Source organism: Lynx canadensis, chromosome X (assembly GCF_007474595.2).
Source record: "Lynx canadensis isolate LIC74 chromosome X, mLynCan4.pri.v2, whole genome shotgun sequence".
Taxonomy (NCBI): domain Eukaryota; kingdom Metazoa; phylum Chordata; class Mammalia; order Carnivora; family Felidae; genus Lynx; species Lynx canadensis.
The window spans coordinates 4,742,594-4,754,767 of NC_044321.2; the positions used below are offsets into that span (position 1 = coordinate 4,742,594).

The following is a 12,174-nucleotide window of genomic DNA, read 5'->3' on the forward strand; positions in this document are numbered from 1 at the left end:
TGAACTGGAGTGGGGGGGGGGGCTACAAACATTCAGACCACAGCACTGAGTTAAATCACTGTGGACATAAGATGCAGAACACTATGGAAATCCAACGCTAAGGGAATCTTTGGACCACATAACTGGTTAACGGAGGTTCGCAGAAAATAATCTATCAGCACAGATATCAAATCAAAGAGTAATCTTTTATGGAACTAAAAGTGGAGTTAACTAATGAAAGTTAAGTGTGAGTCATCACACAAAAGCAAATTTATAAAACGAAGCTAATGGTAAAGAGGTGTAAAATTAAATGCCACAAGGTGGCAAAACTGGGTAGTAATGCATCTCCTGAGATGTTACAGATTTAGGTTAGCACACTGTGCATGAACACAGATGATAAGTAAGAAGTGAAAGCAATACGTAAGCAAAGGTGAATTGTACTCCCCAGAAAGAAAGCGGTGACACTTCAAATTTGACAACAGACTCATACGGACATGTTAACTGGTCACATGTGTGGCTGAGTGCCTTATTTGTTTAACATTTACTGAATTTTGGCTTTAACCAACATGCACACAGGGCTTTACTGCTGCAACACCCTTTTCCATGCTTCATTCCATGTGCTCTCCATGGTGACACAGATTGACTTCTCACCTCCATTCCACAGTTGGACAAACTGAGGCTCCAACATAATTAGCTCCAGAGGACACTGCCAGGAAATGGCAGACCGGGATAGAAACACTGGGAGATGCACATAAGACATGCAATACTCCAGGTGGGCCTGCGTGCGCCCACACGGGCAACACTTTTACACAGGCACCCGCTCCGTAATGAGAACTGGCAGTCAGCTGGTGGGTAATAAGGAGCCCAGCATTAACAACAACAACAACAACAACAACAAACACAAAAAAAGCCCTAGTTGGTGAGGGAATAAATAGTTAATGATAAAATGGGTGTGAGATGCAACATGGTAGGGCGTCTGGGGGGGCTCAGTCGGGTAAGCGTGCAACTCTTACTTCAGCTCAGGTCGTGATCTCATGCTTTGTAGGATCAAGCCCCTCATCGGGCTCTGTGCTGACAGCACGGAGCCTGCTTGGCATCCCTCTCCCTCTTTCCCTGCCTCTGTCTCTCTCACAATAAGTAAATCAACTTGAAAACCCAGGAAGCAAACCCAAGGCTGTGTTCAGACCCAGGTATACAAGGCCCCCAGGAGACCAGCTGTGCACCGTGGGGCTGGTTCCCCTCCTGGCTTTAGGACACCTCGCGGCTCCCTGTCTCCCCATCTCCCCGTGAGGGAAGTGGAAAAGCTGTCTCTGAGCTTCCTTCTCTCCTTCCCCGCGGCTCTACGTGGTCAAATTGGCCACCCTGCACGTGGCACTTCACAGAGCATTCCACCACTGGCCTCTTTGCTACCCAGACCACGTGAGCTGGTCACGTCCCCACCCAGAAGGGAGCGGGCTTTCTTCCCCCTCCAGGAGTCTTCTCCTCTCCTCGTGTAGTCTCTGCTGGTCCTACTCCGGAACCAAATGCTTCCCAAGTATTCCAGGCACAGATATCAGACATTTCACAGTCACCGTCTACCATCAAGGAAATATCTATCCTTCCTATTTTCCGTTCTGAAAAAGGTTAGAGCGTTCAGCTAAACATTTAAAACGCTTCTCGTAGAACCTAGGATAAATGTTAATTATTCAATTATTCTCCTTACAAGATATTACACATTTGTGTCAACTATTTCTCTTCTGTTCAATGAACTCAAGTAATTACACCAATTCTCTGAATAGTTATTATCCAAAACAAAGGAAATTGAAAAAAAAATCATGTTTACTTACTGCAATAGTTGCTGTTGCTACTGTAACAAATTACCACAAACGGAGAGCCTTAAAATAACACAAATCCGTCCTCATGCTGTCGAGTGATAGGCATCTCTCCTGGAGCTAAAAGTGAGCTGGGACTGGCCCGTACTCCTTCTGGGAGGCTGCAGGGGGAGTGTTCCCTGCTCATTCACATACTGGCAGAGTTCTGTTGCATAGGCTGCTGGACAGGAGTCCCCTTGTGCCTTGATGGCTGTTGGAGGGGAGCGGCCACAGCGCCCTCTATGTGTGTGCTCTATTTCCAAGAGGGCTCTAAGGCTCAGAACGAGCAATGGTGCCTGGCATCCGGAAAAGATCTCCATCTGTAAGGACTCACAGACTTAGTTCGGATCCCCCCCAGATAATCTGGGATCATCTCCCCATTTCTAGATCTTTACCTCAATTGTATTTATAAGATTCTTTTTGCCACGTGAGGTGACACATTCACAAGTTCTGGAGATTAGAGTGTGGACATCTTTGGGGGCCACTATTCAGCCAACCACACTGCCACATAAAAGGAATTGAGAGACAGGGAGCTTGGGTGGCCGAGTCGGTTAAGCGTCTGACTCCTGATTTTGGCTTAGGTCATGATCTCGTGGTTGGTGAGTTCGAGCCCCGTGTCAGGCTCTGCCTGCTTGGGATTCCGTCTCTCCCGTCTCTGCCCTTCTCCCTCTTGCACTCTCTCTCTCTCTCAAAATAAGTAAACTTAAGAAAATTAAAAAAAAAAAAAAGTAATTCAGAGGAGGATAATTTTGTCCAGCATATGATAATCTACACGTAATCATGTAGAATGTTGGAGACCTTGGCTGTATTCCCAGCAGGGCCATTGACCAACTAAGTTATTTTGTTTTTTAATTTTTTTTAACGTTTATTTATTTTTGAGAGAGACACAGAGTGCGAGCAGCGGAGGAGCAGAGAGAGAGGGAGACACATAATCCAAAGGAGACTCCGGGCTCTGAGCTGTCAGTACAGAGCCCAACGCAGGGCTCGAACTCGGGAACGACAAGATCATGACCTGAGGTGAAGTCGGAAGCTTAACTGAATGAGCCACCCCGGGGCCCCAGCTAAGTTATTTTGTAAAGGTCACTCTACATGGCGGATCCAGACTCTTTGTTCTTTCATCGTAAACGAGGCCACTGTGACAGATGCCTCTGCAGTTCGTTTACGTATTCATGCATCGGGACTATGAGAGCGGAGAAAACAGAGCAGCTCTTGGCCATGCAGAGCTTACATTCTAGTGAAGAGAGACTGACAGTGAAAATGAAGTCATAAAGCAGGAAAATCTGCAGCGTGTGAACAGGGATAAAGAAGGTAGGACGGGAGACAGGAAACACCAGGGCTCTGCCAGTGAGGACAGGGTAGGCAAAGGACAGATGCAATGAGGAGGAAGTGACTGGAATGAAGTCCACCTGTTCTATGACACAGCGACTGCAGTCCTGCTCCCGTGCAAACCAGAAGAGGTCTTCTAACACACTGACAGCCTCCTGTATCTGTACTGGCATCAGCACATTGTGACAATTCACGTGTGCACTGACCAGTTTCTCCCTTTATACTTTGCAAGTCTCTGTGAGATTATAGAGAAATGTCTTTTTCTAAGATAGAAAGACAATTTATAAGCGAGAGACTAGCACAGTCAGCACAGCAAGTAAAAATATTCTAATCTATTAAGTCACAAAGTAATTTCGCTTGTCAGTTCAACATTTCATTAGGTATTTCAAATTATATCATTCACCCAGTAAAACTCGAACAGTATGATTCGATAGTAAAAATCAATGCATTTATCATGTAATTCAGGCGGAACTTTTACCAGTCGCTCCAAATCCATTGCCCACTGCTGTAACCAAACACACATCCTCCATCATGTCATCCAGAGCTGGCCATGATTCCCACAAAGGGGGAAGGAAAGAAAAAAACTGCCCAGCTTCTGCAAGAAAAGTGCACTCTTTCCAATTTACAAATATTTGATGTATTACCTTAGCAAGCACACTGTTATTTGCAACTTTGGCCAAAGTATTTCCCAGAGATCATAAATCCACCAGTGAGCAACTTTCCGATGCATTTGCATAGAAAAGCATGAAAACAAAATGGGGGAATCCAATGGGACATGAGACTGAAAAGCCAAGAGACCTGGGGTCCAGAGGGCATTCCCACTGGCAGGTCATGCAAAATCTCTCCACCCCTTTGTCCTCCGTGAAAGAAGAGACAAGGGGCAGTAATCACATCTGTCTTCCCTGATGTACAGGAGGCCTGGGAAGGACCGAATAAGGCAACGTGTGGACGAAGTCTTACGTGAACTGGAAGCTACGAGCTCCGTCATTTCAAGGTACGGAGTACAGCTACCCTGCTCAGCTGCACCCAAGTGACGCTGTGTGACACCCAGGGACACGGGTCAGTCGATCCCCAAACACATGATTTGTTGAGTGCGCATCATCTATCAGGTGTGATGTGAAACCTGGATCTACAGAACGTGGTGATGCTCACTGCTGGGAGAAGTATTTAAATCAGTACTCGCCGAATCCCTCAAACGTGAGATGCGGCTGTGTTACCTTAATAAGGTCCTCCCTGGAGGAAAACTTTGAGACCAGGTAATTTTGTCTGGTTTTCGTGTTGGTGATAGATACGTGCAGTCGGTCGTGGGCCAGCTCATGAGCATTGGCAGGGAGAATCAAGTCCATTCCGCTTCTAAAGAAGAAAAAGTGACTCGCGTCACTCACCTTGAATTATTGAACGCCTTGTAAATATTTTAGAAGAGAGGATTCTGTGCTGAGCCTGCCACGGTTTACACAGAGTGTCCTCCACCCTGCGTCTTCACAGGCTTTGGGGGAAATGTTCTATACACAGAGGTATACCTCAATCGGGCCATGAAATCATAGCCGGGTGTGAGTGCCCCAAAAGACTGCCTTCGGATTTCTTCGGCAAACTTGTAGGTAAACTCATTACATTCCTGGAAAAGAAAATGAATAGGTGACCCTGTGATTTCCAAGGAACAGTAACGACAACAATTCCTTCTTTTTCCAGAATGCTGTGGCCATCACACAAGGAACCCTGGACCCTACACCCTGTAAACCCAACCCTTAGAGTTTGGGGGCCCCTTTCCTTCACAGGTACGTGAATCCCCATTTGACCTGGCCCTCACCCATCGTTCTCAGTCCCCAGGCAGGCTCTGTGTTTTCCAAAATCCCATCTTTTTGTTTTTTGTTTTCCCCCCTTCTTTTCTTTCCAAACGAGTTCAAATGGCTTCAGCCACATCTGGGGAATCCTTGAAGTCTCAATTCTGATGCTCATTTAGGACCCATTCTGCTACACGTTTTTCCAACACAACTGACCTCCCCTCCCATCCCAACTCTGTGGCCTCTGGAACAGTCTGACTGCGACAGTACTGATCATTAATGATACCGTGAACGACCGAGAGGGGAGTCATGATCACTGCCGTTTGTCTTTTGAGTCCAGTCTCGGGCATTGGTATTTGTTTGTAACAGTCTCTGAGGGGTGCGGACTTGGGGAGCGGGGTGCGCCTAATGTGCTGGTATCCACGGATGCAGTGTCTGTCAGCTCATGCTCACATAACCCTGCAAGGTGGATATAATCACCCCACTTGACAGGTAAGAAGACTGAGGCTTGGAAAGATTAAGCTTCCTTCTCAATTTTTCAGCAAAAATCCTCCAGAGTCGGATTTGAAACCAGGTCTATCTTTCCTTTATTAATTCATACATTAAGCAACCTAGATGGGGTCCGAGGCACTGGGACTCAGCCGGAACGAGACACAAAGATCCCTTGCCCTCATGAGACATAGCGGTGCCTCAGTGCGTGGGGCCCAGAGCACTGTGAGAGCGCCGTGAAGGCCTGAGAAGCAGAATGAAGCCTCTCACCCCCAAAGATGTCCACATTCTGGTCCCTGCACTGTGTGCATGTTTCCTCACGGAGCAAAGCAATCTTGCGGATGTGGTTAAAGGTTTTCAGATGGGACCTTATCCCGGATTGCCTAGGTGAGGCCAGTATAATCACAAGGATCCCTGTAAGTGAAAGAGGCTGTCAGGAGTAACAGCCTCAGAGAGATCTGAAGGTGCCGTGCTTAAGGTGAAAGAGTGAGGGAGGGGCTGTGACCCCAGAGATGCAGGCTGCTTCTAGAAACCGTAAAAGGCAAGGAAACCGATTCTCTTCTGGAGGCTCCCGAGGGAGCGCGGCCCTGCTGACGATCTGATTTTGTCCAGCGAGACCTTTCCAGAATTATGACCTCCAGAACTCGAAGGGAATAAATGTGTGCTGTTTTAAGCCACTAAAACATTTTATCATAGCAGCAGGAAGAAAAGTAACACAGTGAGCGTTAACCAGAGCCTCCCACAGCGTGTGACGTGCGTAGGAGCTGGACAGGAGATGGGAATAGATGGGGAAGACAGAGACATCTGTGAGCACAGGCCAGCAAGGGACACTGACCTGAAGGTCATCATCAGTGAGCCGTGCGAGGACTAAGTCACCTGGGGCCTTGGGAAGCATGCTTAGAAATCTGGATCCTATGCTGAGTCAAAAGAGAGCCGGGAGTGGCGGGTGGGTGGGTGGGGGAAGGTCGAGGGAATGAGAGAATCAGAGTTGTGTTTGCGTAAAATCACCAGAAATGCTGTGAGGTGGGTGGTCTGTCGGCAGTGGGAGTGGACACGGGCCGCCATCAGGAAGCCCCCGTGAGACGGGCCCCCCAAGTGTGTGCTCCTTCCACTAAGCTGGATGGCCCACCTAACTTCCTTTCTCATGTTAATTTTATTTACACACACCCCTGATCACAATGGAAACGTATTAAGGAATGGACTTTGTGTGCTAACACTGTGCCTGGCAAACTGTGAGGGCTGAGGGAAGGCTTGAAGCACTGAGCTCTTACATATCAACATCTAAATTTGCCTGCCACCTAAAATACACCCAGCATCAGGTGCTTCTCTTAATTATACATGCATACGCTCTGAACTAGATTAATTACTCACGTATTTGTCACAACACCACACAGCTCGAGGAACCGTCAGCAAGAGCTGAGCTAACACCGATGTGACTAAGTACAAAACAGTGTGCTAAAAAACTCAAAGCGATCCTACAGGTGGTGTATTTCAAGTGTTGAAAAGAAGAGAAATAAAATAACCTTAAACCACATGGCTGAAAATTTATGTTGAAAAAGGAGAAATGCGGATGCTCTAGGTTAATACAGAGAATCATTCTCCACCTTCCAGTGTGAACACCCAATAAGTCCTACCCCTTTACCAACCTACCAACCAACCCAATCACAGCAACACAACTAGACGATAAGATGGGTTTCCAATTCATTGAAAAAACATAGAACAGGTAATCTAGCTTCAATATGATATCAAATCTCGAATCCAGATGAAACGTCACTATCTGATCACAGAATTTCAGTTAAGTGCCAGTATTATGGCAGAATTTCCAAATCATGTTAATTCTAAATCACACTTAATACATTTTTCTTAATGTTTATTTTTGAGAGAGAGCGAGACAGAACGAGCAGGGGAGGTGCAAAGAGAGAGAGGGACACAGAGGGTTCAAAGCAGGCTCTGCGTGGACAGCACAGAGCCCAACACGGGGCTCAAACTCATGAACCGTGAGCTCATGACCTGAGCTGAAGTTGGACACTCAACAGACTGAGCCACCCAGGACCCCACAATTAAAACATTTCAAAATCTGAGGATTCAAAATCAAGCCTACTCAATTCCATAGCTGGGGGTTTGCCCCACCTACAGAAAAGACGGCACTAGGGAGGAGGAAACAATCTCTTAGTAGACCCCTGCCTCAAAAAGTTCTGGAATAGAACTACTTTGCAATCCAAACCATAGGATTCTGCCAACTTAGGGGGTGTTCACACCTTAGTTATATGTTCACTGCCTTCAGGTTCTCATTCTGTGCCATGTATACAGTTTTCCATCACCTTCCTAGTTACCAATAAAGCAACCATATAAAGACGGGAAGACAAGAAGTGGATTTCCAAATGGCCTCATATCCAGTTTCTGTTCCATAAGAAGCTTGTCATCGATTTGAGAACAAGATTTTGGGTGTTTAAAATTTTGTAGTTTTGAAATTTTAAACGTGACTTAAATTTATTCTTGGGCATGAATGTGTTAATTATTATTTGATTACCGCTTAAAGCCACTAGAGTACGTAAGGAAGGAATGAATGTGATATTCTCCACCTACAAAGACCGCTCTCACAGTCAGCAGATGCATGATTGCTGTCCAGAAGCAGAAAACACATTTTTACCACATAGAATGCATTAAGTGAAATGCCTAATGGAAGCTTATTTTCATTACTTCTGGATAAATCGCTTGAAATTCATGGCGTCTGACTGAGAATGAAAAACAAATAAAACCCCTGTATCATTCCACTTAATAGAAATTATTGGCCCACGTTTTCATTTATACAACTGTTTGTCAATAGGAGCGAACAAAGCGTTATCGGCCACATGCTCAGGGCCTTGAAAACAGGCCCTGTGTTCTCATGATCAGATAAAATAAATATTGTTTGCTTGAAAGAAACCGAGCTGGAATCTTAAGACTAAATACTCAAGAGTAAAAAAAAAAAAAAAAAAAAAAAAAAGGCATTTTGTTTCCTTGTCTCACTGTCACCCCAAATAATCCTTCCCGTATCTAGAGCACAGATCCCTAATAATTAAATTTTTAAAGAAAAGTCTTAACCTTTTCTGTTACCCAGGCAAAGGATTATTTCTCTGCAGTTAACTTAGCACAGCTAACGTTCATCTCTGTGGTTCGGTCTTAATTTCCCGACAAGGAACACAGCCTAGTTACCACTTAATTACCTCTATTCTTTCTGGTGCTGTTAGTAGGACGGTAGCAACCAAGGATCCCGCAGAAGCCCCTGCAAAGGCCTTGACATCCTTCAGGAGCTTTCGGCCATGTCTGTAAAGTGCCGATGCTGCCCCCAAGTGGTAAATGCCCAGAAACCCGCATGCTGCAAAGGACAGGTTGATGTGCTTCATTCGAGCTGTGAAATTGACGAAACAAAAGACAAAAATGCTGTAAATTGGTATAGCTTATTCCACATGGCTTGAGTCTTAGGATAGTCATCATTCCAAGGCTTTCTTTAAATATACAATTCTCTGTGCTAAGCACAGTATTTTCAATTAAAGTCTAATTAAATACTCAAAATTTTCAGGAGAACTTTTTCCCCTTTCCCCTTGACTCAATATAGTTTTATTAATTAAAAAAATGACAACATTCCATATGTATTCATCACATATATTATGCAATGTACAAGTACTCGGCAAGAAACGTCAAATTACAACCGGCAAGGCTCTTTTTTTTTTTTCTTTGACCTTTGTACTTTTGAGACAGGGCTGCTATAGTGAAAGGTAAAATCGGCATATACTAGCAAATTCCTAAAGAAGGGTACATGTGTTCTTTGCAAATGCATCACTATATTTCAAAAGTCCCCCTTCCCATTGCCCCACATTTCCATTGCAAGCATCCATATATTCAAAACAAAACAAAACCAAAAAAATACTGATGCCCACGACTATTCCATAAGGCAATGAGCGATTATTCATTAATGCCATATATTTCATCACCAAGTTTCTCAAGACAAACTAAGGTCATGACGGACAAGGGCAAATGAAGGCTCCAAGGTATGTGAAGCGCACCCGTTCCTTGATTGCTTGTGATAAAGTGAACGATAGAAGTGTTCCCTGAAGGCTCAGTGCACCTGGCATCACCACGTGGATGAAATCAAGCAGCCACAACGCTGCTCACCTGGAGGACCCCCATTCTGCCCCCCCTCCCCCCCCCCCGCCACGACTCCGGGGACTTCGAATGAGGCACCTGGCCTGGGCCTCGAATTTAGGAACCTGAGACCACCCTTGTGTGCGGGAGGAGGCTCAGCCTAACCGCAGTCAAGCCCCGGGGTTGGTTTACTATCTGCAAAGTGGAGTGGGGGCACTCAGTATCGGGGAGGCCGGCCGGCGCAGGCCCTGCTTCCGTCTGCTGCCAGGGGGCGGTGGCGTGGGGATCGCCGCCACACCAGACAGGGTTCTGGGGCCCAGCTCCGACCCACCCACCCGGGGGAGCGACCTCCAGGGGCTGGAGCCCGCCCCGCGCCCGCCCTGAGCTCCGCCCTACCAATGCAGGCCTGAGGCACTTCCATGTTGAGCGGCCCCCTTAACCGGAAGGCGGGGCCTGGCCGTCACTCAACAAGGCCCCGCCCATCAGGGCTGGCCCACGCTCGCGGCGCGCCTGCCCAGGAAGGTCTCGTGAAGGGGTCGGGGCGGAGCTACGCGCGCGGCGCTCCGAAGCCGTCAGGCTGACGCAGGTCTCCCCCCGCCTCCCCGCCTCCCGCGGCCCCGCCCACGCTATTTAAACCACTGGACTCAACATGGCGGCGCGCACTCGGACGCTTGACCCGCGCGTCCCCGGACGCGGGTAAGCGGCGACACTTTCGTCCCCAGTCCTGCTGTCTCCCATACCTAGCGATGCGTTGTAGTCCCTCTGCGCTTTTTAGCTGACCCCTCGCTTGCGAGCTCGCTGACCCTGAACGACCCTCAGGCGCTACGCACCGGAAGTGCTTGGCCCTCTTCGCGGCTGTCTCCCGGAAGTGGTTTTCCGCCTTTTCTCCCCCTTCCCCTTTAGGGGCGGTCCTGCTGGCCCAAAGGGTGGGGGCCACGGGCGGCGTTGTGGCCGGACGCCTGGCTGCTCTTCAGCGCCCCTCTCTACTTGTTCCGTAGGCATTGTTGGAAAGGCCGGACTGTGGCTTGGCGCAGCGTGCACAGCCTCAGGCTCCTTAGGCTTTGTGACCTTGCGCGGGTTGCCTCACCCCCGTGAACTACTCCGCTGACAAACCTGCAAAGTGAGATGCTGACGTGCAAGCTGGTGCTAAACCGTAAAGCTCGTGCCCCTCCCGCACCGGCCTTCAACAGACGGCCTCTGTTTCGTTTGCTGGCTCCGGATAGACTTGAGACCTGGTGGCCAAGCCGCTGGCATCCCCTGAGAGCCAGCTTCTGTGTCTAATCTGAGAATAAGCGAGGCTGGAATTCCTGGTGGAAGGTTCTCCAGGTTCCCTTTGTCGAAGGACAGATTTACCCTGACCGCAGCTACTATAGGAGAATCTGAAACATGTGCCAGTGTCTTGGCCCGAAAGTGAAGGGTGGGGGGGGGGGCTCCCCAAATGGCCTTCACGTTGGGCTTTTTCTTCCTCCGGCACTGGGGATGCCAGGACCTGAGCCCACAGCGCTAGCTGGAAGCCAGAGCCCCGGAGGTGATGAGTGCGCAGACTTTGGTGTTCGTGCTCCTAAATAGCCTTCTGAGAGCGAGCGGGGGTCCTGAAGACACCCTAACGTCTAAGCCTAGTGCGACTCCGTTAGGTGAGGAGGTTTTCACTGCCCTTAGAGTTTCGGGAAGGGAAGGTGAAGTGTACGTCGAGGAAATCGGGGAGGACGAGCTCTCCCTTCTTTCTTCCTTGCACCGCCCCGTAAGCGTGGTGGAGGGTGGTCCTGCCAGGAGAGCATCCTCCCGGAAGCGTCCTAGGAAGGAAGGCTCCCGGGCCTCCTATGGGGTGTCCTGAAGCAGCGTCTGCCTTTTAAGAGCCCCCTGCTCCCCCCCTCCCCCCATGGCTATGCACCCTGAAGCTTGTGCAACCCTGGTGTAGCTGGTGGGGTGATCTGGCCCCAGGTGACGTGGTAGCATTGCCAGTTCCCGGAGAGACAAAGTCCCCAGAGCCAGAGGCTGGGGCGGCGGTGATACGGCCACTCTTGCCTGTGTGTGAGCACTGTCGGCAGGTTGATTCAGAGCGCGCTGAAAACTCGGTCACTGGGCAGCCTGGGTGAGCAGCATGACCACGGGAGCCTTCGCTTAAAGGAAACCTGAGATCCCACGCTGTTACCACACCTGGTGAGTGAGATTCCTCGCCATTTGAGTGTCATGGCAAAAGCGTTCCAAAAGCTGCATAACTTAATTCTTACCGTTTTAGTGCTCGCTTCGGCAGGACATACACTAATTCTTACCGTTTTAAACTGTCTTAAAAACTAGTCTCTCCTTTTTCTCTTCTACCCCATGGCATATTCTCATGCAGCTGATTCGAATAGCTCAGCAATCATGGGCGCCTGGGGGGCTCAGTTGGTTAAGTGTCGGACTCTTGCTGTGGCTCAGGTTTTGATCTCACGTTTCGTGAGCTCAAGCCCTGCATTGGGCTCTGTGCTGACAGTGCGGAGCCTGCTTGGGATTCTCTCTCTCTCTCTCTCTCTCTCTCTAAATAGATAAACTTAAAAAAAAAAAAAAATTCAGGGGGCGCCTGGGTGGCTCAGTCGGTTAAGCGGCCGATTTCGGCCGAGGTCATGATCTCGCGGTCCGTGGGT

The 12,174-nt window shown here is 48.5% G+C and overlaps 1 protein-coding gene and 1 long non-coding RNA gene across 5 annotated transcripts in view; one reads left to right on the top strand and one right to left on the bottom strand.

Annotated features, from left to right (window-relative positions):
* The window catches only part of PNPLA4 (patatin like phospholipase domain containing 4), a 30,836-nt gene extending 20,487 nt beyond the window's left edge, over positions 1–10,349 (bottom strand). For 2 of the 3 annotated variants that reach the window (XM_030305416.1, XM_030305414.1), the window contains exons 1-4: positions 9,947–9,984; positions 8,632–8,816; positions 4,676–4,770; positions 4,373–4,508 (exon numbers count right to left, since the gene is read on the bottom strand). In XM_030305416.1, coding sequence (XP_030161276.1) covers positions 4,373–4,508; positions 4,676–4,770; positions 8,632–8,816; positions 9,947–9,971 — 441 coding nt within the window. In that variant the 5' untranslated portion in view covers positions 9,972–9,984. Of the gene's footprint in view, positions 1–4,372; positions 4,509–4,675; positions 4,771–8,631; positions 8,817–9,946; positions 9,985–10,290 lie in introns of those variants that run through there. The other variant, XM_030305415.1, reaches the window with a different exon arrangement.
* The window catches only part of LOC116737896, a 318,405-nt gene continuing 316,441 nt past the window's right edge, over positions 10,211–12,174 (top strand). For both annotated transcript variants that reach the window (XR_004343217.1, XR_004343218.1), the window contains exon 1: positions 10,211–11,710. This is a non-coding gene — a long non-coding RNA (uncharacterized LOC116737896). The remainder of the gene's footprint in view (positions 11,711–12,174) is intronic.